The sequence below is a fragment of the Sparus aurata genome, chromosome 6 (genome assembly GCF_900880675.1).
Source record: "Sparus aurata chromosome 6, fSpaAur1.1, whole genome shotgun sequence".
Classification (NCBI taxonomy): domain Eukaryota; kingdom Metazoa; phylum Chordata; class Actinopteri; order Spariformes; family Sparidae; genus Sparus; species Sparus aurata.
This window is the reverse complement of record NC_044192.1, coordinates 12,768,109-12,794,077: the sequence shown is the minus strand read 5'-3', so window position 1 is coordinate 12,794,077 and position 25,969 is coordinate 12,768,109. Positions and strand designations below refer to the sequence as shown.

Genomic DNA, 25,969 nt, shown 5'->3' with positions numbered 1-25,969 from the left:
GTCATTCACTTGAAAGTTCCTGGTTAGCACCGGCTTTTGCTGCCTGATGGAAAACATGCCTGGGTTTTGATTTGGGTGACTTTATGTTTCAGCCAGCTGCAGCTAGTTTCTCCCAATAATATCCAGCTCTCTCAGTGCAGAGCCCTAATGAACCGAAACTCCCTGTACAGTACAGCCTTTTTTCTCTTTGAATTTAAATCATGCAGCCAGGTAGCTGCCTGCAGCATGTATCAAAGAGGACTGAGGCACCGTCCCTTATAGGAAGGCTTTCACTCCCATAGGTAATGTGTCTTAAAGTTAAAGAGGAGAGCTATCAATTGATTTCATTCCAAAAGAAATACAGTTTGTTAATATTAAATTAGAAGTTTACCAACGCAAAATTGCAGGGTAGATGCAAAGCTACGTAAGCTCCAAATCAGTGAAATCAGTGAATTAAAGTAAAGGCATATGGCCAATTTTTGGCTCTCAGATCCATTATTCAGTGGGAGAAAAACATACTGTATAAGGAGCTTACTCTAGAGGCGGAAGGAAAAACTAGCAAAAAAAAAAATAACCAAGATGCGAGTAGCGCTGTCCTTATCAGTCAGATAACAGAAGATGCTTCTCTTCCCTAAGCTGTGTTTTCACTGAGGAATTTCTCAGCCTCTGATGCAAATATCATCTGGCTTGTAAATTGGGCATGGTGGTATAATACCAAACTACTTGAAGCTGTCACTGCACCTCCTCAGGACATAGTTTAATGACTGCCTGTTGTTGGTGCAGACGCCATGTGGGTTTACTCCGCAAGTACTGCTACCTCTAATACACAGATTTGATTGTATTTGCTTCCCTTCCATGTAAATCCCAACATATAATCATTTTTCTTCATCTGTGTCCGTGCCTCAAGAGGCTGCAAGTTGGTGGATCCACAACTGTGAAACGGAAGCGTTGATTTGAATTACAGCCAAATACTTGATGAGAAAATGCGTCAAAAAAGAAACGTCTTCATCCAAATTAATAATGATATTTGCAACTTTCCCCCGGGAGAGGCGCCGAGCGATATGGGAAGAGAACAAAAAGAAGAAGTGTGTACTCTGGCACGACGGAATAGAAGTGACCTTCCATCTCTCTGTGCTGTCTTCGCAGGCTGAATTAACTTTTCCCATCATCTTCACCTCTCTGTTGTGAACAGCGCACACGCCACAGCCCAACCCGGCACTCTCATGTTTATTAATTTCCTTCAGCGAGAGATGTGGTAAATCATTGACCCTCTTTTAGTGCCTCGTGCTCCAACTGAGCATGGGAACGGGGAGGGCGTATTGATTTTGCCCCCTTCTCATCAGCAGCCAGGCCCTTATTTGGGATAGGGAAATGGTAAATCTCATATAGTTGAGCCCCTGTCAAGGCCTGTCCAGATCCTAATCTTCACTAGTTGATTGCTCTCTAATCTACAACTCATTAGAGGCTGATGAGGTAAATGTAAAGCGTTAAACTTTGCATTAATTCTCAAGACATTCTCTGGAGCCGCACTAAAGAAAAGTTTCGCATCGCGTAGCAAATAACAAGCTTCGAAATGTGGCTTCAGTTCCATTTTGAGAGAGTCATGGCAGGTGCACAGAAAGACTCATTATTTTTTTTTTGTTAATGACACATACGCTCTCAACTTAACAAGGTCACTGTGAGAGCAGAAGTCCATTCCGAGTGTGGACAAAAGAACAAGAATCACCCTGTTGTGATTTAGCAGCCGCAGTACTTTATTACATTGCTGTTTGTGTCCAACTTGGGCCCGTTTCTTACATTTAGAGGAACAAACAGTCACTAGGGGACAGGCTCATTATGGAGTTATTGGGCACTGAGGTTTGCTGACTGAAGTGTGACATAAACCTTCCACCCACCTGCTCTGCTGTGGGATGGAAATTGATTTGCCTTGGGTGGGAATTTTATACCTGGCAGCATGTATTAACCACAGTAAACGCTGTAACGCGAGTGTATAAAATGTATCAGACTGATTAGTGATCACGCCTGTAGAGGGATGGATAGCTAGAGGACTGAAAGCATGCATTATACGAGCCCTCAGGACTGAGGTTGTTAAAACAGCCCTCTCAGGGAAATTGGGGAGATCAAACAACCGTGTCTGATGCTTCCCCAATTAGCCAAACTCTGCACGTCCCTGACAAATTTTTAGTTTTACTCAAAGATACAATATAATCCGGTTAGCAAATGAACAAAATCTAATCTTGTTTTAAAAAGTGATGAGCGTGTCAGGCTCCCGTGCGTGTTGGCTCTCTTAGTCCTGCAAATAAATCGAGGTACTCTCAATAATCTGGTTATAAACTCTCCCTGGGAATGCTTGTCATATTATCTGACATGACAAATAGATCCAAGCCCAGGTATCTGGCTCCCCCCCCCGTCCCTTTCTCTCACCCGTTTTGCTCCTGTATCCTCCCCTCTCCTATCTTTCTATACTGCTCTCCTTTCCCTTCTCTTCCCCTTGCTGTCCTGGGGGTTTCTTGGAGGCAGCACCACTGAATACTGAACAGTAGCAGGGATGCACCAGGTGTTTTTATCGCTCGGACATTCATGTGTGATTGGCTGTGAGGAGACCGGTGAATCTGGCTTAGGCGGAGCATCCATCATCTGTCGAGGAATGGCGCCGGGACAAGAGAAAACGTTTGCTTGCCACCTAAAAGGGTCCCAAACATTCGGTGTCAGTGATAGAGTAGCTGTCAACATCGCAGCATGCGTGAGCGTCACATGTGGGCATGTGGTCGAGCGTGTGTCTGTAGGAGAGGGGAAAAAAAAACACAAACTCACACTGACTCTGAGCAGATACTCGCTTTCAGCAGCGCCTCGACATGCATGTATACAACTCCACTTCGGTGTGTCCCGCAGCCACAGTGTCCTGACTTGTTAGCCCTCAGGCCTCGGGTGCAGCAGCAATGTGTGTTTCAGCTCAGAACTGATTAGACTGAGTGCCGGTGTGAGTTGGTAACTGCCAAGTTCTGACTCATCATGGCACAATGGCTTTAACGGCTGAAATTACAGTGTTGCTGTTTTTATTTTTGTATTTTCAAGCTTAGGAACAATGCACAATATTTTTTTTTTATCTCGCAAAATGAAAGAAGACTGAAACATGATTGAAGTTTGATATTTATGAAGACTTATATATGCAAGAACAATAAAATCCACACCACCCGCACAGCTGTTATCATGATCTTACTCAGCTATGGGCTGTCACCACAAAGTGCTGCAATTAAATAGAGCGCAAACATTCGGTTTGAAGAGGTGTAATGCAGGACTTTTGACGGTTTTTACTTGCGATTCACTTACACACCACTGTCATACAAACAGACAGTTGTACATGCCCATTCATTATGATTACATTACTGTACTTATGGTTAAAAACATGCCAGTCAACCACTTTGCTAATGTGGCCAAACATCAAGCAAGTGTAATAACACAAGACATAGCGAGACAGCTCATATTGCTTGGTAGTTCAAGAGCAGGAAGGCCAGCCTGGCATCTGTCTCGCAGCCTCTTAATTCGCAAAGCTCACACCAGTGACTAACAGCCAGTCCAAGATTTGCTCTAATCCGCCCTCTTGCTTCGTCACTCTTTCTTTTTTCTCCTCTTAGTGGCATTCCCTTCTTCCTCCCAGAGGTCCAAAGCTTGTGTGCTAACGGTGTAAACACCAACAATCCGCCAGTGCTCTGAGCTCCCCGTCTGATCTGGGCAGATTTAGCTAGCTGCACAGCTAACTTAGCTATCTATCTAAGAACAGCTGCACAGTCCGATATGGCTGCGTTGGTGTTGTTCCTGGAACATTGCAATTCATGTTTTTATAGGAAGATCACTGCAGCTGACTAATCACATTTTTGGAATGTCACAGCAGAAAAATACGAAACATGGGAGAAGTTATCCTTTCTTACACGTGTTAACTTCGTGGTATAATTTAAACAAAACCCTCTACGGATGATAAATCCTAACTGGCCTGCATTTATATAGCATTCTTCATGAACACTCAAATTACATGAACGTACATATAGACCATTAAATGCCAAATTTCTTGGATTTGTTAGATGTAAGACAACATATTGTAAAACCATTAAACCACATGAAAAAAAAAGTTAGGCCAGTCATTTTCTCTAATTTATTAATTAGAAATTGTGTGGATGAACTTTAAAGGATTTAAATTTTAAAGAGAAAACATGTCAAGCCTGCTAACTACTTACATCTTTACCAGTACCACTTCCTTTAAATGTGAGGAAAACCAGAGCGCTCCCGCTGTGCGGCTAGAAGGAAAGCGCAGAACAATCCATGCTCAGTTTTGAGCAACTTACAAAGTCTTATTTTAGAGCGCTGCAAAATTAATGGCTTTTTTTTTTTCAGCAACCATCATGAAAATGATATACTGCGACTGACTGAGAGTCTTGCTGAATACATTACATGACTTTGACAGACTTTGAAAAAAGAACATAAAAATATAATATGGCTCTCTGGCAAAATGAGCAGAACAGCAAATGTCATGATTGTCACAATTCCTGTATGCTATTTGCATTGGTGTCAGACAGAAATAATGACAAGACACAGACAAAAACACATTATATCCGAAACAGAGAAAACACCATGTCCATTGAAAACACCGCCTGAGCGTGCCCACGCATTGTAATTCATATGCAGGATGACTGTTGAAACCTGCAAAGATAAGCTTGATTGTCAATTTAAATGAGATGAATATAAGCATGCATATCGAGGGAGTTTGCATGGAGTTTATTGGTATGTATGAAATGATGCAGATGGAGGTCTTGAAAGCAGACTCAGTAATCACTGATATTAGTGTCGAGATCCCCAAGCTGTGTGACTCGGGGCCTGCCCTTATGAATTGGCTTTATGAAAATGCCACTGAGTGACATATTTAAACCATTCAGCTTGATAACTGCGTCCCTCTCGACTCTTGTGTTAAAAGGCAGGCTGCTGCCCCACTGGTTCTCATCTTAGTAGCGGAGATTGAGAGAGAGGGACCGGTTACAGAACAGAGAGAAATTGTAGGAGATAAAGTCAGAGTGAATCAAACAGAAATAGAACGAGTAAAGGCTGATCTGAAATAGGTGAAAAGGAAAGACAGGAGACGGAGGGGACCTCACCGTGGAGGTAATGGGTTGGACTGGCTCATAATCACGTTCAGAGGGGAGACGGTGCTGCTGTGTAATGCAGCAGGATGGAGAGCCAATCAAAGAGCGGCTATCGTCGCCCTTCTGACCCAGCTCTGTTCACATTCGACATGTCAATCAAAAGCAGAGAGATGAAGAGTCTGTGATGTTCCTGACTGACCTGGACAGGCTGGTGTTTCCATGGATTCCATTGATTTCAAATGTCCACATATGATATCTCCATTGATTTTCAACTGCCTTCTTCTTCTGCCATAAATCTCATCTGGTGTCCAGCTTAATGCAGAGCTAATTGCACTGACCTTACCAACATCGCTCTGTCTCTATCTCTGTTTCAGTCTAGCCTTGTTTTTTGCACTAAAAGCACTCGACGGCCTGACTGCCGCCAGCTGCATTTCATCATCAGATACCCATCACTAGTGCAGAATTCAAGCATGTCATAAATATCAACACCATTTGATATGCAGCATGCTCTCACGCCTCCTGTAGCTCGCTCTCATATGTACAAGATCTGTTGGTGCCTTTGACTTCAGTCTGCCTCCCTCTAGACCCGTCTACTGTCCACAGAGCGGCAGCCTCTGTTTTTCCTGTGTCGTCTCCAGTTGGCCTCATTGTCGCATTGTCGGTGCCCAGGCAAAAGCATTGCAGTGGGTGGAGGTGGGCAGCAACCTGGAGTCGAGAGTATCAGTCCGCTGTGAAAGAGATCTTCCTTTGAAGGCGTCAGTTGGCAATGTCAGTGTGTCAAGAGTGAGATCTGCTGTGCAGTGTTAAACAGACAGTGACACGAACCAGCTGCTTCAGGGAGTAGTTTCTACCCCACGGCTGTTGGCTTTTGTAAATGAACCAGCCACATTCTGCTTGACATTATGTCTGCTACTGACCGGTGTCAGGCAGTGAGTAATGCTCCGAAATGACTCATTTTTGTTTTGTTTCCAAGATTGCTTTTTGCGATTTAAGCCACTTTTAGACATTAGATATCTTTTTTAGATTATAGTGTAGGAGAGAAGTACTGCGTGAATCTTTTTTGTTTTTTTTTACACCCATGGCTGAATTGTTTTAAGCTGCAGTTTCTGTTACCACTAAAAGCTGCCTTCAACAAAAATGACCCAACATTTGCATCCACCTTACTTTGAAATTGGCCAGCCAGGGTGTGAACTTGTCTCTCTAATGTTCTTCTTTCCGCTCTTTAGACGACTATTTCAGGAGAGACAATTAACATAAGTACACAATATTGTGTTACCCACTCTCTATTGCAAATTTGAAGCAAACCTGGAAAAAGAAGGGTTAGAATGAGACATATTTCCGTTAGCTTCTTTGGATTGAATAAACTAGGCTATGCAAAGTGTAGTTTTGGTGAAGATGGCGGTATTGGCTATATCATACATGGCTGCAATTAACAGAGTAGGAGAAAAACAGTTCTTCGCCAACCATCAATAAAACTGACAGAAGAAGCAAAACCAGTAGCTCGGGCATCTACATTGATGCGGGTATGTAATGGTCAATATCCCAAAGCGGACACAGCCACAACTTCTTCTCTCAGGGCAAAAACAGCTGATAAGTCATGTGAGTTAAATCTATCAACGTTTTCTAATGATATGCTCCAAAAATACATCAATGGAGGCAAACTTTAGAATGACCAGCTTTGTACTCCGTCAAGTCTGACCTTTCAACACAGCTATAAACACTTGTAGATGTAGTCCAGCAGCTCGTTGTGTCAACCAGTTCTGTTCAAGCTTAACCGAAACCATGATTAGTGATGAAAATAATCGTGAGTTGTAGCTCTAGAGGAGATTTGTATGATAGCATGCCCGCCGTGGTGTTTCACAGCTTGATCAGCTCTCCTCAGCTCCACCCAGTGTGGATGTTCTTGCACCGCTTGACAGACAAGATGGTGGCGAAGAATGTTTTGATAACAAGTGGATGATTTTACAGATGTTTCCATCCAGGTTGTGGTTTTAACTGGCTTGATGGGTGAAAGTGTACCGCATAAAAATAATTCTGATACTGAGGAAAGTAGTCATTTACTGACCGCTAAACCTCCTTTCTAATACTTGATGTTTATGTGAGGCTGAGGTTGTACCTCAGATTTTTGTTGCGTTCAACATTTCTGACCTCCAACTAGGAAAAGTACAATGAAACGCCACTCAAAGTCAGAATTCCTACTCGTGAACTCAAAGCACATTTCTTACATTTACCCCCGATTTCACAGGAGAGCGGCTGTCAGATGCATACACAACAATGGCAGCCCCTGTTGGAAGAGTGTGTTGTGTATTCGTAGACTACAGTAATTATAAAAGGCCAGGAAATTAAATGTCTACATATGTTTCCAATTATTAAAGTGCCATAAAAAATGTATATAATAGTGTGTTACCTCATGTGCCCTCTCTGTTTCATTTATAATGCACGGAGGCTGCAGTGCTGAAGGTGCAGTTGTGTGTACAGTTGCCAAAGAGACATCATTTCTTCACGGTCAGCCAAGTTTTTTGTTCACTTATGGTGTCTTGCACCTGGAATGATTTGAGGTCGGAAGTCGGAAGTTACAACTAGGAAATTCCGAAACCCCGACGTTTTCTGGAAAGCGGCATTAGAAGTCTAACAGCAGGCAGGGGAGCGGCACATCCTCATTATCTGATGAAAGCTTACCGGCCAACACACATGACGGTGAATCCACCGCAGTGAGTCTGTTATTTTATCATTGCCCCTGAATCTGCTATTAGACAAGGTCAGGTTTATTGGAGGTGGTCTGGTGCCACTGTGTTTTCCTCATATATCTTTGGAGCACATGCTTTAAACGTGTCAGTTTGCGATTTTTAGTGTGTTTATTTTGACTTTTATTTTACCTCTGATGGCTGCATTACACCAGTATTTCCTCCATTTTTTTTATTTTTTTGAAAGCATGAAAAACGCTTAAGCTTGAAACTGCCAAGAGACACTAAACATTTATGTTAGACACATGTCGCAGAGCCATTACAACCAACCCTGGGATGTCTTTATGCCTCCACACCGGCAATAGCTGCAGCGAGAGGCATTCTGTTGCCAGTTCCTTCCCATCCTCGTGAGCGTGATATTTCAGGAACGCCTTGAGGGAATTTCTTCAAATCTGGAACAAATATCCACTTGGACTCAGGGATAAATTGATTAGATTTTGGTGGTCAAAGGTCACAGTCACTGTAAACCTCACAACGCACATTTTTGGCGATTGCTCAACAATTCAGGTGAAAGTTATAACAACATTTTATACAAATGTTTAATGAGACAACTTCAACTTCACTGTGTCATCATAATGTTCTGCGATTAATGCTATGGCCACTATTCAAAGCCATAGCTCAGGAACAGCAGCGCAGAAATTCTTGTTCTGTAAGTTTTACGAAGTCTGCCGGATTGATAATGATGTTGAATGGCACTCAGCCACGGCCCAACAGTCCCCTTTGATTCGAGCAAGCCCAATCCAATACCAGTCTCGATAGCCCCGTATCAGCTACCGAGATACAACTGATTTGTATTTATTTCTTTGATAAAGATCCATGCATTATTCCTTGATAAATTAATGAGAAGCATCTGAGCAGCTCTATTTTACCATGTTGAAGAAAGAGAGGAAAAAAAAAACGTTAGTTTGGTCAATTCTGGGCTGACAGCCACCCTCCATCTAAGTTTCATGGAAATCCATTTTCTAGTTTTTGAGTAATCCTGCTGACAAGCCAACCAACAAATGGGCACTGGTAAAAATATAACCTATTTGGCAAGGGTAATCAAGGGAAAGTAAATTGGAGCCTTTTACAGAAAGAAAAGGGTTTGGTGTTGACTTTTTATTCAGTCATTTAAAAATGTCATTCGACAGCATTCTCCTCTAAACTTGTCTCTCCCTGCTGTTAGCAAGAGATATGAAATTCTTCTGAGTGATTAAAAGCTGTTCCTGGAGGCATGCTGCAGCTTTCTAGACGACAGGAGACAGAAAAAGACCAAGCTTCTTTTATACGTGTCTCAATCCAAGGACTTGTCCGGCATATGTATGCTGTAGCCAGTAGTTTGTCTACCAGCATAAAGAGCTGACCTCCTGATGGTGAGTGTGTCAAAACCTTTTCTCCTCAATCATATCATAGGACAGGTTATGAGGTTTGTGTATCACCTCTTCTGCTTCAAATGAGAAATGTGTTTGGCCACAGCAGCTTACTTTAAAAAAAAAATAGGTCATTGTTCTCTCCATATTATTTCCTCCCAGCAGGGAGGGTATAACACTATCACAACACTGTGTGTATCAGATAGCGATGGCCCCTGTTGAAAGGTGAAGAGTGAATATTGTGTTTTGGAGAACAGCATCACTGCCTTTGGCCTCTGCCTCATTCTTCCACAGCATCTTCTGGGAATGGATGGAGCTTGGTGCTTGTTTACTTGCTCTTTGTTTTTTTTTCCCTGTGCAGGCTGAATCCATTGAATCTTACAATAACCTAAGAATATGAATGCTAGACTATTGATTGAACTCTTGCCTCTGAGCAAGTCATATCATTGTGTGTCAGGGTTTGTTTGTGATTTCTTTATTTTGTCATCTTGACTCTCCTTCCCTCCTCACTTTGAAACTGACTAAAATCAGATTTATGCATAAATTATGTGAAAGCCTCAAGTGTCCATTCACATCGCCTGTGTGTGTGTGTGTGTGTGTGTGTGTGTGTGTGTGTGTGTGTGTGTGTGTGTGTGTATAAATGTGTGTGTGTGGGGGGGGGGGAAAGAGAAATCATTACAGAACCTGTCATGTGTCTGTGTATTTTTTATTTATTTTTGCTGTTTCCCGGTGTCTGTGTGTGTGTCCACGTGTGTGTGCGTGTGTGACTACATGCGTGTTTCTGAGTAATGGGCTTTGTGCATCCTCTCTTGCTGACGGCCAGGATGTATCCATGGCAACGCCAGGTCGATCCTAGCTGTGAGCTGGTGAGAGGGACTTGAAAGGGAGCGTTAAACCTCTCCTCTCATCTGCCCTGCGCTCTTCTCTCTCTGACCATGGCGAAATGCATGGCCTTGTTGAAATCCCAGCCCCGGGGCTGTACGCTGTGGCTGCCACCCTGGACACTCGCATCACAACACTGCCACCTTTTGACCTGATGTAAAAGATGTACCCGCAAAACATTCTCATATTGGTTTTTTATTTTTCGGTGAGTTCAAGGTTCATCTGTAGAGCGAATTTATTATTTTTTTTCTGAAAGCTAAAAGCACCCAGTCTTTTCAGGTTGATGTTTTTTTCCTTTTACTGGAGATTTTAGCACATTTTTAGAGAGTTAATTATAGAGAGAAAATGGGGAACATCAGGCAATAAAGGCCCGCTGCTAGTTTTGAGCTGGAGTCCAGTTATTGGTCAGGGCCTTAAACCATAGGCCACCAGAGCTCCTCTTAAAGGAGGATTTTACAGAGAAGTGCATAAGTGCTGAAGCATTCATTTCATTCACGGTAATTTCATGAGAGTGCCTTCATATTTCAAGTTCAAAAGCTATTGAGATGAAATGTTTTGCTGTCGATTTAAAAGCCCAAAGCTATCTCTGTGAGTCTTCAGAGTGGATAGCGTTGCCGGTAGTTTATTGCTTTTGCACCCTTCTTACGCAGTTGAAAAGCTGCTGTGTCTCGCCTTAGTTCAGTGCGCACTTGTGGCAACTTGTTAACATTAAAACATCATGTGTTGACAGTATGATTGTTGGAACTATTTTTTTAAAGAAACATGTAGTGTAACATCGGAAAGAAAGATAGACGGAGGTTTCGTCGCCACGGTTGGCATCTCCGCTCTCTCAAAATGTTGCCTTTCAAGTCGTTTGATGCTTTATCATGTCAGTTTAAGGCCTTAGGAGAGACTACAGGATTAGATGTGCTGCTGCTGCCCCCTAGTGGACATCAGTATTTGTGATGAGGCAGCGTGTGCATGATTTGAAAGCAATGAGTAATGACAGGGAAGGGAAGGGGAAGAAAAGGCATGAAAGAGGAGATAAATGGGGAAGAATGGAGCAATCATGTTTGCTTTTGAATGCATCACTTTTGAGATGCCAAACAGATTTATTGCAACCTTGTGTGCATCAATAAATCTGCGCTGACATTGTAATTAAGATATCTTGGCTCCAACGACATGAAACTAATCACCTAATGTTATTCTGGGGGTCACTGCACTGCTTTGCACTGTTTTATTTCCTCCACAGCAGTTTCACAACTCACCATCTTGTGCCAAATCCAAGTTGTTTGCTTATGTGAATATTCATGCCGTAGTACCTCTCTGAAGGCTTACAGACTGCAGCTGAGGGAGCTCTGTGACCTTCTTGTTAGGTCAGGCCGGATGCCGGAGGCTATCTAGTGATCACTAATACATATTCAAGAACCGGAGGCTATCAGGCGCCGCCGTTAAACAGACTCCAAGATAGCAACGGATCAAGGCCAAGCCACAACTCTTTTGTTTGCTCTGTTATCATCAGCAGTTTTTTTTTTTGTTTTTTTTTCACCTTCTGTGATGGATAATCTTCGCAGCTGCAGCTAAACACATATTGACCAAGTCTGCTGCCTTTCTCACCCTGACAGTTGATATTAAGAGTTTTCCCGCCCGATGAAAACGCGCTGACGGGCTGTTACGGTTTTAAAAGCTCGACACAATTGATCTGTTTGGGTAATGTGTTTTCTATTAGTTTTACAGGTTTAATGTGGCCGTTCTTATAGGCTTCCCGTGCGTCATTAGCTGTTGGTTTTATTGTTAAGAGTGCTGTCATCCCCTTACAGGCATCTAACGTTTCATTTTCTGGCAACATCATGTTTCTGAAAATAATCTTGGCGGTCTAATGGAGGTGGATCGATACAGATGGATCGGTCTCTTAGATTTCCTTTTCATATCACAACCAACACCACCCCTGGGAATCTGCATTTATCTCCATATTCAATAATGAGAGGATCTGTTTAAGATGTTTTTTTTTCATCTACACTACTTGTACATATTTGGTTTCAGCTAATCTGCTTTCCACAGAGCTGCTCGCAGCTATGTGCTGTTTTTTTTAGATCTGATGGTAAGATGAGCCATTAGACTGGGATAACAATGAGCAAACGGAAGTCTTGATTGAATTCCATGACTGTTCTCCTTGGTGGGTTGCTTTGTTATGGCTTATTTCTTGATTAGGCGTCACATGAACTTAATACTTCCTCTCTCTGAATCTACTAGAAGTAGCCTTCTTTTCTGGTGTGCTATAAAACTCAACCCTGAGAGCAGATCATGTGATAAAGCCATTGCATGTAAGATTGTTCTGCATATTCTTCCGCTCCTTTGTAGTCATTTCAGTAACACCTAAGTATTATTTGCATTTGATTACGCAATCATGCTGAGATATTTGTCTTTTTGGTGGAGGAGTGAGGTCACACTGAATCAGCAGAAATAAACATCCTATTTAGAGCTTTTGCTGCCGTACACTGGCTACCGTTTCTCTCTTCCACTGCGTCAAGCCATCCTCTTTTTTTTTCTCTTTTTTTTCCTGTAAACGGTGAAACTTGGCCCCGGCACGGTGACCTGTAGCTCGGCCCTGCGGGAATATTCAGTGTCCTGTGCTCCTCGTGTCCTCACCTTCTTTCAACTCCTCCTACTCCTCCTCCTACTCCTCCTTTCCTTCTTCTTCTTCTTCCTCTTCTTCTTCTTCTGCTTCTTCCCTCTTTCGAAATTGGTCCAAAGGATGGATGTGCCCCTGAGACACAAGGACGAACCCAGGCAAGGCATTCTCAGTCCATCTCAGTTGTGAATGGCGGGGGGCATAGTGTGTGTTGTGCTTTTCAGCTTGTGCTCTTTGATTCAGATGATGTTTTGACCTTGCTTTGGAAAGTGTGTGTTTGATTGTGTAAGTGTTCTGGTGTGCAATTTTTAGTGCCAACTTAGTTCATGGCAGAATGAATACTTTCAAGATGTTTCCTATTGTCTACATGCTGAATTTGCTGAATTATTTTGACTGATAGTTTTGCATCAGTGGCTAGATTTTAACAAGCTTGCTACTGCTTCTCTTCTTGAAGGATTTCATTGCTTTAGGATTTTGGACGATTTTGGATGCCTTCGGGTGGTCTATCTTATTTATAATCAGTATTGACGTAATCATCCTGCAATCATGCCGGTCCGGATCATGTGCACCATCTCCTTCTCTGCCGACGACGAGCCAGACAGAGGATATGGTAAAGACGGTTTTGACGACCACTACAAGCGTGTGAAGAGGAGCTACGGTGACTCGCAGGAATACCTGGATGGGAATAGTCAAGCGGATGATTACAATGAAGAGGAGGACGACATCACAGAGGTGGACGACCTGGCCGCTTTCTTCAGCGGTTGCTCGCTCCATGGAGCCAATCACATCTTTGTGGAGGACAAGAAGTTTGGTATTCGCCAGGGTCTTTGGGCGGTGGTCTTCACCGTGGCCCTGTCTGCTTTTTTGTACCAGGTAGCTGACAGGGTCATATACTATCTCCAGTACGATCGCATCACCATGCTGGATGAAAAAATGGCCAAAAACATGACGTTTCCGGCCGTCACCATTTGTAACTACAACTTTATTCGGAAGTCTCAGATGAGCTACAACGACCTGGTTTTCATGGGCCCTCTGCTGGGTTTCGAAGAAGGCATGGCACCGGGGTTTCAGCTCGCCCAGGAGCCGGATCGCAGTCGCTTCAGCCTGGATGAGTTCTACAACCGCACGCGACACCGCATCGAGGAAATGTTGCTGGAGTGTAACTTCAGAGGCTTAGAGTGTGGCCCGGAGGACTTCAGAGAGGTAAGTCACTCTGAGATCCAGCCGCAAGAAATACGTTTTGAAAGTCTCAAATGTTAGATCTTTCTGGGACACAGCAGGCTACAGAAATTGGTAATCACAGTTGCAAGTTGGCACATCATATATTCAGAAGGTATCTTATATGGGTGTAAGTTTTGAATGATCAGTAGTATATAGCATATGGGGGTCTGAAATTGAAATGTTGCGCAAAAGGATGTAGAGAGGAGACTTCATCAAAGAGTAACTTCTGTTTGGGTTCATTGTGATGAAATTAGGGGAAGCCACTAAAACCTAATAATGACAAATAAACTATAACCCCACAATGAAAGTCCTCACTGACGCTTTGCAGAAAATCACCCATGTGGTAGAAAGAGTTTATTTATTGCTGTGAGGTGATTCAGTTACCTCCAATCCCAAGTCGTCACTGTAAATAAAATATGTTTTTTCTAAGTCAGCATGTCGGCTTTAATGAAACTCTGTTGTAAATTTCCAAAAGAGCAGACATAATAAAAGCAAGCTCCATTACTTAAAGTGGCACACTTGGCACCCAGCTGTTGTTATTGAATCAAGCAAACACTGGAGGATTCTTTGTGTTGCCCGGAGGGGAACGTAAGGGCAGCCTCTTGTTAGAGTAGACACTCGTTCTCATTCGCTTTTGTGTCTGCTGACCAGTGTTCCCTCGAGTGTGCGCGTCAGACGGCACACAAGTGAGAATACTGAATTACCAAGAAGGTGTTAGGAATATCCAGCTATTGGGGTATTGATTTGCCTGACCTTTGCACAGTTATGGATACTTAATGTGGGGACTGCTAATGGATGTGCTACGGTTTCATGAGTGGCAATTACATCAGTGTGTAAATGCCTGTACATGAGACACTATTCCACTTTAGACCAACCAGATAACATGACGCCTTTGATAAATTACAGTATATTTTATCATCAGTTATTACAATGTTAGGAGCAGAATTAGATTAGCAGTAGTGGAAGCTTTGATGTTTTGAGTGCCTAAATGAATCATGATGAGTCACAGTGATGGAACTAAAAGTCATGTAACTTGGATATCAGTAAATAATTTGCCTTATAATATCAAGTCTGATGGTTGTGTCTTTAAATGTTAATATTTGCTGGTTTTCTTAACAGGCAATTTAATATTTTAGAGTTTTGGTTGAAGGAAACTGAATTTTTCCACTTTGGCTCTGGAATTAATAATTGAATTCACTGTCATAAGTCTGTATCCCAAATATAAATGTACTCTTGTAAAAGGTTGTCATAAAGTTTCTTAGATGTCACAAGGAAGGTTAAAAAGGCAGAAGAGGAACAGCGTGACATGACATTAAACATTAAAGGCCTGTCTTAACAGGTGATTTTCATCAGTGACTTCACAGCCTCAACTCTGAAAGAAGCTTCAACATTACGGGGTTTCGTCCCTCTGAAGTAGACAGCTGCTTTCTGTCAACCAAAACTCAAATGTCTGGATAAAGGAAAATGTGGAGGTGAGAGTGGGTAAATGGAAAGAAGAACTGTGAACTGTGGGAGGCTCTTTATTTGATAAGTACAGTGTGTGCACACGCTGGATGAAATTAATTATCCTGCTCTGAAATTCATCGCCATTGCCGCAGTAACGTATATATGAAATAATATTTTAAAGCTTAGAAATAGTGTCTACAGCAATACAAAAGCCTTCATGGTCAGACACTGCACATATTGACACTTGGTGTAGGAAGGCAGCATGACTTAATGTTTCCACAGAGATAAGAGCAAAATGTTACTTTGACAGCAGACTATAGATCCTTCTCTCATATTTTTTAGTCAGTGTCTTACTCAGGCAAAAATCTCCCAAAATCAGCAGGTCCGACAGTCACAACTGAAAAAAGTATGGAGTATGTGGCCATTGTCCTTGAGGTGAAATAGGGCCGGCTGTCATCCTCTGTTGATGTGCGTTTTAAAAGACAAAGCACCACGACAGCGGAGCAGTCGACCATATTATTAGCATGGCAGTGACCAGGCTTTATTCAATGACAGACATTACTGCCGTGGAGCAGTTCAAAACTCATTCTTGCATTCAAAATGTCTTACTTCTGAATTAGTCTGGGTGCTCCATAGATCAGATTGCATACCTTAGTGAAGCTGTGACATTCCTGTTTTAAATCATTGCTAACTGTGCTCTTATGAACCCAATTTTCTTCAAGTAAGGCCAAGTTCATCACAGAGAATCACGGAATAGGTGTGAGAATATGTTGTGAAACGTTGTTCTCCTTTGTTCCTTAGCTCATGACATATTGTTTTTTTTATATAAACTTTAAGCTGTATTGCAATATCTGCTAGTACCTGACAGTGTCTCTGTCAAAATATACAGTTAGAAAAGGAGTTACACACTGTGAAAGAATTAGCGTGTGCAAGCCCACAGGTTTCATATGCAGTTGTCACTGAGGACCTGACTAACACGACTGACAAGTAATCATTTGTCTGTCAGGATTAATTAGCTGCCGTCAATTTAGCTTGAACTCTACTGCATAACAACCTCCCACTGATATAATCATTGATTGTTCCTTCAGCTCATGCAGCACACCGATGCTTTCTCGCTGTTTTGTTTCTGTGTTTCCAAAGGAGAAACGTGTTCTGTGTTACCTGTGTTACCAAACGATGTTGGAGAACAGATTTGACCACCAGATTTTAAAAACAAAAAAAACAGTCTCTACACTGAACCACTGCTGAGTAACGGCTACTTGGCATGTGTTTGCATGATGACATAAACTGTATTATTTCTTCCGTTTTTATTTGTGCGGCTAACTGGGTCGACGCTGATTATGTGGTGTCATGCTGAGATGTTTGATATGATGTCACCGTGGATTATTTCATGTGAGGTGTTACGTTTTTTTTAAATCGAAGATGATCTCTAAATGCCATCCGCGGAATCTGGAGTGTTTCTTTTCTACCAGTGGCTGACTGATGCAGCGCAGCCACACAGTGTGTTTTATTCTGTGCCTATACCTCCCCGTGTTCAGGAGACCGTTAAATCACTTAGCACTTATGCTCCCAATATGCCCATTATTGATTAAAAGCAATCAGCGTTAACCCAATCCCTGGGAGTTGTCAAACAGCATTCTGGGAAATCACAAATTGAAGAAGATGCAGATGAGGTGGGAAATGAAATTGACAGTGAAAGAGAAAACAAATGAGAAAAAAAAAGAGAGAGAGAGAGACGAGCATGAACAGGTTAGCCTTTCCCTTGTGGCGTGTAGTACAGGCTTGGTTATATCTACAGAGCAGGGCAGCATACATTATGTATTTCTATTACTCTTTTCTTCTGAGCAGCAAATCAATAGAGTGTATTTATTTGGCCTAATGTGGTAATTGGAAGCGCCACTGGTCCCAATGCGGAGAACACTGAATTCCTGCTAGTGGCTGTTTATTATATCAGCTAAAGAGCCACTAATGGCCCACAGACTCTATTGTTGGTGTGTTGAGAAGTGGCGGGAAAAGGAGTTGAGCTGATTGATTGCTTTCTGTCTCCCTCAATCCCCGCAGGGCTTTCCATCCATCCCTCCTCTCGCTGTCGCACCCTCTCTGTCTGGTGTTTGTGCATGTGAAAGTATGTCTGTCTGTGTATGTGTTCCAAGCTGAGATGAAGCTCTGGCTTACGGCCGGGTCAATAGTGGAGCTCTGCTAGCGCCCTGCGGATAGACAGTTCAGGTTGCAGCAGTTCTGTCCCAGAGCAGAATGTGAGCCCCCCTCAGAGCAGTGATCCAAATCTCTGCATCCTGCTCCATCCTCAGCCCATTAGCTACAGCTTGCCTTTCTCCCAAGCTCAGCATTGTCAACAGAATCAGCCGGTGGCTCTGGTTACGCCCTTCTCCTCTCTCCTCAAGAGCATCCGCCTGTTTACCTCAGGCTCAGATGGACACTCAGACAGACGGACAGACAGAGAGGGGATGTCTTGAGAGAAAGAGAAAAAAGAAAGAAATTAAATGCCAGAGCTGGCCTTGCCATCTGGCTCTGAGCTGTAAATACTTGTTATGGTTCAGCACTTCTTTTAAGCAGCCAGCGGGAAGAGACTGTATCAGGGAGAGTGTAATGTAATTATCTTTAAGCATATGCCATGATGAATTAGATGTTAGTAAATTATCTTTAAAAGAGAGGGAGAGCGCAGTAGATCATAATGTGTGTTCCGCCAACAAAGAACAAGGACGAACTGAATATAGCCCCGCCAGCATCGAGTGTGTGCCGAACTCCATTTGTTCATGTCGCTTGCGGAGCAACAGTTATTCCACACCTTCCGCAATTAAGCTAATTAAACTGTCACTTCCACGAATGGAAATTGATTTTGTGTGCCTCTGTTTGTAATACGTAGTCATTTCGTGATGTATTTTATTTTCCATTGTGTGAGCCAAATGCTTCCCTCGCGGGCTGATGTATGCTGGACTCTCGCAGTTTCATTAGTTGATTTGAAGTTGAGATCCGTCTGGCAGCGGCATAACAACACTGAAACGACAACTCTGCCTTAATGTGTTGCTTTATAGTCGCTTCTCTTTCCACTGCTTAGCCTGACCCTTTGTGTGCAAACTGAACTGAAATAATGGACTTCAAATTTCAGGTTATGGAAATGAGTTAGATTAAGCTCAAGGCTCGGTCAGAAAAGTGGCCATTACAGTGTCTGAGTTGGAAAAAAGCTTGCACTGCTGAAATGCCTCCTCCCCTCTGAGAGGCGACAGCTCCAGGGCCATTAAATATTTATGGTAACACTGAAATTCAGATCGCTGTCTGTGACTTTCTCTCCACTTCTCGTCCCTTATTAGCTGTTTTGGGATCAGGAGTTCAGGGGCGGCCTCTTTTATGCGTTGCTTTAGCTCATAACAATAACATTTCGGCATAATTCTGAGTGCGGAACTTGAGAAAACGTATTTACTTACAATAAATATCATTATACAGTATCTAGTGCATCTGCTCTCGATTTCCATATGAAACAGTGTGATGATCTGAAGAGCGAAATTGTCTACCTATGATACTCATCTGCTTTGTTTTCAAGGCTTTCCAGTGATTCATTCCGCCTGCCAGCATGTATAATTCAACTTTTTTTTTATCTGGCATGCACTCATATCAAACAGTGATCACAAGGGGGCAGTGTTTTACATTATATCAGAGCCTAAACTGGCTTTGATGGAGCTCCTGGTGCTGAGATTCCGCATGCTGCTTCTCCCCCCCGGCCCCCTTTTTTTTTGTTTACATGAAATCAGTCAGAAATATATTTAATCCCATCTCTTAAGAACCTTGTTTATTCCCGCAACAGTACTGTACAACATCAGAGCCGCACAGACCGTTATCCAGTTAAAGCTTCATGGAGAGGCAGAGAGCTGCTGCCAGTGGGAACACAGTGGTCGCATGTTTTATGTTTTTTGGGGTTTTTTTTAAAGGAGAACTGTTTTCCTGAGGGATTAAACTCTATTTGTGTGTCGTGCGGATTAAAGAAATAAATATTAGAAATCAAACATGGGCCAAGGTTTGTTCAGGTTGGACGGCCTTGGCATTCCTCACTCATTCTCTCTCTTTCGCTCTCTTCGGCTTCTGTACACGCAGGACTCCAGTCCAGCAGAAAATACACTGTGGCACTCTGACACTGTGTCCTCTCTCTCCCTGTCCCTCGGTCTAAGTGATGGATCAGTGTCTCCTCTTTTTTTTTTTTTTCTCGAATGCAGCCATTTTAATTAAACCTCTCATCGGTCTTCTTTGGAGGCAGGTGACGAGAGGTGTCCGTTGGGAAACAAAGCCTGGGATCGTTTAAATTGGACAGAGGCGTCGCCACCTCTACATAACACTTCATAACACAAATGCTAATTAATCATTAAAGTGGTCTAAATGAAAGGATGGAACTTTCATTACACTTTCCGACTAAGATAAATGACGCCTAATGATCTGAAAATGAGAGATACTGCTGTCTTATTTGAGCAATTATATATGAATAAGACATATGACAAGTGTCCTATACCGGGCCAATAGCCACTTACTAGTAGCTAATTAGGCTGATGAGAGGGCTTTAATGGCTTCCTACAGGATTGTCCCCCTTGTACTTTCTATCAGAGCTGAGATAAAACGTTTGGCTCCAAATGACAGAATAGGTGTCAGAGGTGCTGTAAGGAGAAAGGTGGCGTCCTTTTAAAAGCGCCGGACTCTACTCTCTCCTTCTTTTTATGTCCCCCTTTGTGGCTCTGTGTGTGGGGCTCTTTCTCCCAAACTTTTTGCGTGAGTGTCTGTCGGCATGCATGGAAGTGTACAGACCTTTAAAGCCTCACCAATCCCTTTATTAGAATAATTATACGGCGCTGACTGTCTGTGCAGGGAATATAAAATATCTTCTAATTGTAATTCAAGTACGTGGAATCATACTGAAAATAGCTGTTTAAGAGGTGTCTGTGTGAGGTTTGTGTGTGTGTGGTGTGTGTGGTGGTGGATGCCTAAAGGCTAGTGTGTGTTTGTGGGCGATCTCGTGTTTGCTGCCTTCGTAGATGACTGCATCTGTGGTGGTCAGCAGGACTCCATAAGGAACTCAGTGGTTCATTGCGGCTGAGAGTAGAATCAGCAGGACACCTCATCTCAACCTAAACACGCGTTAGAAAAGAGACGAAAGATAGCAGAAAGACAGAGACAAGAGGTATCATTTCTTTTGTATAACACTCTGCTGCCCTCTTTGAATGGGACTAGTATGACACGGGGTTGTCCGACACAAAATACCTGCATTGCCTCGAGGTAATATCAGTCCTGTGCGAAACAAAATCTCTGTGATCACTCTGCTTCTGAAACGCTGACGTAACGCAAAGCCTTGACATCATTTCCAGGCAACAATGTCCGTAAATTCAAGTGAAAAACAGACAATTTTTTTTCATTTCTACTTCACATAACTTGAATATCAATTCTGGCATGCCTTTGGGTAGTTGGCTCCTGCTCTCCTTTCATAAAAATAAATCTTGTGTTGATTAGTAATTACATGGATCAGAAGCCATGCTGTGCGAAAAGCTGGATATTATGTTTTTTCATGCAGCGGCGGAGTATTTGCAGCCCTAACTAAAAGTAGAAATATCATAGTGTAGAAATAGGTTAGTACATACCTTTAACAGCTTACTTAAATTGTGCAGGCACAAAATTAGAATAAAAGAAATTGATGGCGAATAATTCAGTGTCACTGAACCTCTGTAAATCAAACCGAGCTGTAATTGAGGTTTGCAGTCATTTCCAGTGTAATAATTACAAAATTGATGGTAGTCAGCCCAGTCACCAGGATTTTATGTTAGCAGTTATACAGTGGGGTCCAAGTTTGACATTTCTACCAAACATGGCAGCTCACATTCACATTAGACGTGTATTATTTGTTACGAGCCAACAAAGCTGCCAAAATGAGCAACCACAATTCAAGTCACACCGCTGGATATTTTTAAGGAAGCCTGGAGGCATCTCGCCCCACCTATCTATTTTTGTGGCGTCGCAACCAGATGTTTTTTACAGGAATCTGGACCATCTCCATCCCGAGCGTGTCGACCAATACAGGCACTTAAAGCCAAACCGCGATGTTTTCCGAACCCTAACCAATTGGTTTTGTGCTTGAGCCTAAGCAGAGCATAAGCACAGCATTGCGCACAAGAGAGATAAAGAAATGTCAGCCTGAACGAAAAGGAAAGGCGGCATGGAGAAATGTCTGGAGTTTTGCTGGAATGTGCTCGGCTACAGGTGATCGAGTTGTGATGGTAAAGATACTGTAATTGACAAAATGGAGGGAGATAAAGCAATCTGTAGCTGTTTGATTTATATTTTGTATTAATAGTCTGACACTGCTAAGTAGTATCATCACTCTGGCAGTTGCATGTGGTTTGTCACCAGAGCTGTGATACACTGTCCTGGGACCCACACATTTTATAAAAGAGAGTATCTTGAACGACAAATGAAGCCTCAGATTGGCTTTGGCTGAACTCAAGAATGCACATTTGCTACGGAAGGAAGACTTTACTTTACAAAACATGGAAACAAACTGAACCTGAACTGAACCTATACCCTCAAGCTGCTCTAAAGTTGAGGTGGTTCAGAGTACAAGAAGTCGGATTGAAAACCTCACTTCTAAGAATAGTGTAAACATTTTGTTACTGTTATTCGAGCCTCTGACAAGGTATCTGCTCAGTCACTGTGAGACAGTCTGGATAAGAGCAACGGCAAACTGCCTTAAATGTGAATGAGCTAAAAACTGTAAACAGGGGTGCCCTGAGCTAATGTTAGTTGAAGGTCTATTGATTGAGCGTTTGTTGTTTCATCCCAGAATCTCAGAGTCAATCTCTGCGACTCTACTGCTGTTGCCTTTGGGCGGAACTACGGGAGGGGCTGATTATATTATGCAGCTCCACAACCTAATAAGCGCAGCTGATGCAAATCTTAACACCAATAACGTGTGCCTAAGTGGCATACGGTGAAAGAATTACAGACATCAGCGGGGAGGTGTGCCCTCTCAATTCAACCCCCCACCTCTCTCCTCGCAGTTTATATCAGGACATCGTCATTTGGACTGCTTCAAGCCAGGAGTTATTAGGTGGGAAAAGAAACCAAATAAATCAGGCCAGCAATTAGCAACCGTGTCTGCTACACAAGCTCACACGGACAGTACACAGTCATGGAAGGCATCAGCCATCCCATTGCTTTCAGTAAATGTATCTCCAGAGGGACTATTATACTAGAGACCAAAAATGAAATCAAAGTGAAAGATCCATTTAGGTGCAACCCACCGTGCAGTTGGCTTCGGTCCGTTTCATCCTTTTTCTGTGGACTTATATTCCTTCTGCCGTCTGTGTGTGTTTGTATGTGTGTGTCCGTTTTCCGAGGGGGATTGTCAGCCAGTCAGACTACCATCGACCCCTCCTTCGTTAGTACTGCTTTCACTGCATTTCTGACATCCCCCTGACATAAGGTGTAGTGCGCGCACACACACACACACATGCACACTCTCTTGCATACACTCACTTCTTGCCACCAGCAGTTTAACAAGCTGCCAGTTTATCTTGCTGCAAAAGAGCTTTCTGGACGGAGTAAACAAACACAGAATCTGCCCGCATATACATTTTGGTGAAGTAGCTTGCATAAAACCTTTACGTCAATGCATGAAAATTTTAAAAGATGTGTTTTTGTTTTGGTGTTTTCCACATCCGAGAACATGCTGGTTAAGATTAGTGCATACGGCTGTGATTGTGTAAACTATCCTTCAGCCAGGTTGAGACTGAAATTAATAGGACATGACAGGATAGCTCCCGAGGATCTCACTGGTTGAGATGTTCTTGATCATTCGTATGCTGAATAAGAAATCAAAAGCAAACTTGATATAATATTTTGAAAGGGTAAGATTTTTAAGATGCATCGTGTCTCTCAGGGAGGGGAGAGGTGGTGCTCGAGGCGCTTTTTAAAGGATATGTGTTTGCAGACGGAGAGGGAGACTCTGTTCGTATTGCTGTTGTTTGAGTTTGATGTTGTTTTGAAGTCCAGTAGACTTGCTGAAGTACAGTTTGTGTGTTTTATCATTTGCCCTTCCATACTTGCATAGAGCGTGTGCAAAGGTTGGAAGAGCATGCATCTCACTGTAAAAAAAAAAGCAAAAGCTGATGTCTTTAGGCCACACAGAAATTCTTCATTTGAGGTAGCTCTGGTGGATTTGAACTTTCAGTATGCTATGGATTTCAACTTCATTTCATCACCGTCTGTAAAGTTATTATTGGAATAGTTTAATGTTTTAGAAGATACACCAATTGAGAGCATCAGCTAGCGATTATTTTCATTGCAGATTACTGTCAATTATTTTCCCCATTGATTAATTCATGTTTTTGTCTATAGAATGGCAGAAAATGGCAGAAAATGGCCGTAGATGACGTCCTCAAATGTCTTGTTTCGTCCACAATCGGTTTACTGTCCTAGAGGAGGAAAGAAAACAGGTAGTTTTCACGTTTAAGAAGCTGGAATCAAAGAATGTTTTTCTTTAAAAAAAAAACTAAAAAAAAACTCATTCAGTTTAATGAGTAGTCAAAATGGTTGGTATTTTATTGAATGGTTGACAGCTGATCCGTGCAGTGCTGCAAAGGCTCAGGTGTGCGTGTCAAGCCTGCATGGCAACCTCACTGTGGCAACAAGACCACAGGAAGCTGCAACAGATTCACTGTGTCTTCGGTTGTTCACCAAGAAATTTCTCCAGTAAGTATCTCCCTGGATATAGCATTTTGACTCCCGCTACACATCATTATTACTGTACCGGCAATGAAAGAAAAAAAGTTGAACCATCCCTTCAATCGTTTTTTTTTTTTTATGTGTTTATTTGAGTGATAACACCCTGAATGTGTAATTGCGCGCAGCACATTTTGGCATTTCTTAAATCACCGCTGCTCTGTGCCATTATGACAACCACACAATCTTGAGCGCCGACACATGAGACTCACCTCCACTGCTCATAAAACAAATGGATGGATTTAGTTTTACAAGAAAGATTCATTTGTAAATGTCAAACAGAAAGGGACCATTTATTTCACAAAGGGCCATTCATTCATTTCTCCCCAAGCGACAAATAGGAGGCATCAGGCCTGTGGGGACTTGGAGAGTGTTTGCTATAGCTAGCGGCCGCACTCTGAAAGTCATTCATCAGAGGCATTTCCCCCTTCCCAAATTCTCCCCAGCCCAGCTGTCATGATGCTGCCAAGATGAATTAGCTGTGTCATCCTGTGTTTCCCTGTGCAGGCAGGGATACTCTTACTGCCCCTCAGGCTGTAAGTATAAATCTGCTCCACCCAGCCACAGTACTTATACAGTAAGACTCCTGAATCCATTTTCAGATTAATGCATTGATGTGTCATGCATGGTGGGGCTGCTACACTCAGTCCCTTCATAACATTACAAAAGAGGCTTTGGAGACCATCCTGTCATAGCACAGTGATGCTGTGAATGCCAACTATCCACAGTATTTAAAGATCCGCTCTGAAGCTGGCTTGTGAGAATGACAGTAAAATAACTTTAGTTTATTTTTTGAGGGGTTTTCTATGCAGCAGTATGTTTCCCAAGGCAGTGCTTTACACGCTAGTTTTAAAACATTTCAGAGGCTTCACACTGTGCCCAAAACAGCCCTATAGTCTCTCTCATGTACTGCCACTGAAAAATGGGTCAACATTGGCTTTTAAAGACTCACACTAAATTTGGTATTTTTTAAACTGAGCTCACCCATGTTCAATATGTATGCATTGTCCAATCTGACAATTTTTTTGTGCCAAAACCATGCTAGTACAGTAGTCTCTTTTACTGCAGCTTAAACCATGCACTAAAACTACTTTATGTTACCAATTGTTAGTAGCCACACTGTAGTGATGAAACACCAAAATCATGAATAATATGTCTTGATAAAAATTCATAAAAATGTACTAATACCACTACAACTATAGAAATAGTAGCAATAAACCAAAACTTATTTTTCCTTCAAGCTCTAGAGCTTAGATCCTCGCTCATTGTGGAGCAACCCAATCACCAGAATAAATAAAACCTTTCAAAATCTTGCAAAATCACCAATATTTTTGAAACCTTACATTTCTTTATGTTGCAACTTTATGTTTCTTCAGGTTCTATTTTCAATTACATTTCGTGACAATGCTGTGCATATCATCTGGTCAGGTTTAAGCGCAAAAACCAATTGGTTAGGGTTAGGAAAAGATTATGTTTTGGGTTAAAATACCTATTTTGGTCACTAAAAATATGGCAAAAAATTATCCCAAGGTCACATTAAAAATATCCAGTGGTTTCAGACTTATAAATGTTGAAACATCTTGCGGTCAATGGTCTGCCAGCCTTGTCGCCTGTAACTTTACCACAATCCCCTCTACCTCAGTTCAGGTCATAAACCTGTAATGTGAATGTGATAAAACACATTTTGTTGAAATGTCAATATGGTGTGTATGTGGTTTGCAGAAACTGCCAACATTTTATCCTGATGTCTGGACTGTTTGTAGAAATATGTTTGAAGTGCTCTGCAGAAATGCTTCCATTCCATCAACTTGGGAGACCCAGAAGAGAAAGATAAGA

At 42.3% G+C, this 25,969-nt stretch overlaps 1 protein-coding gene across 2 annotated transcripts in view; it reads left to right on the top strand.

Annotated features, from left to right (window-relative positions):
• Positions 1 to 25,969, top strand: part of asic1b (acid-sensing (proton-gated) ion channel 1b) — a 169,832-nt gene that overhangs the window by 102,360 nt on the left and 41,503 nt on the right. The window contains exon 1 of one of the 2 annotated variants that reach the window (XM_030420227.1): positions 13,200 to 13,900. The exons of the other annotated variant lie outside the window; for it this stretch is intronic. Coding sequence (XP_030276087.1) covers positions 13,244 to 13,900 — 657 coding nt within the window. The 5' untranslated portion in view covers positions 13,200 to 13,243. Of the gene's footprint in view, positions 1 to 13,199; positions 13,901 to 25,969 lie in introns of those variants that run through there. 2 annotated transcript variants of the gene reach the window in all.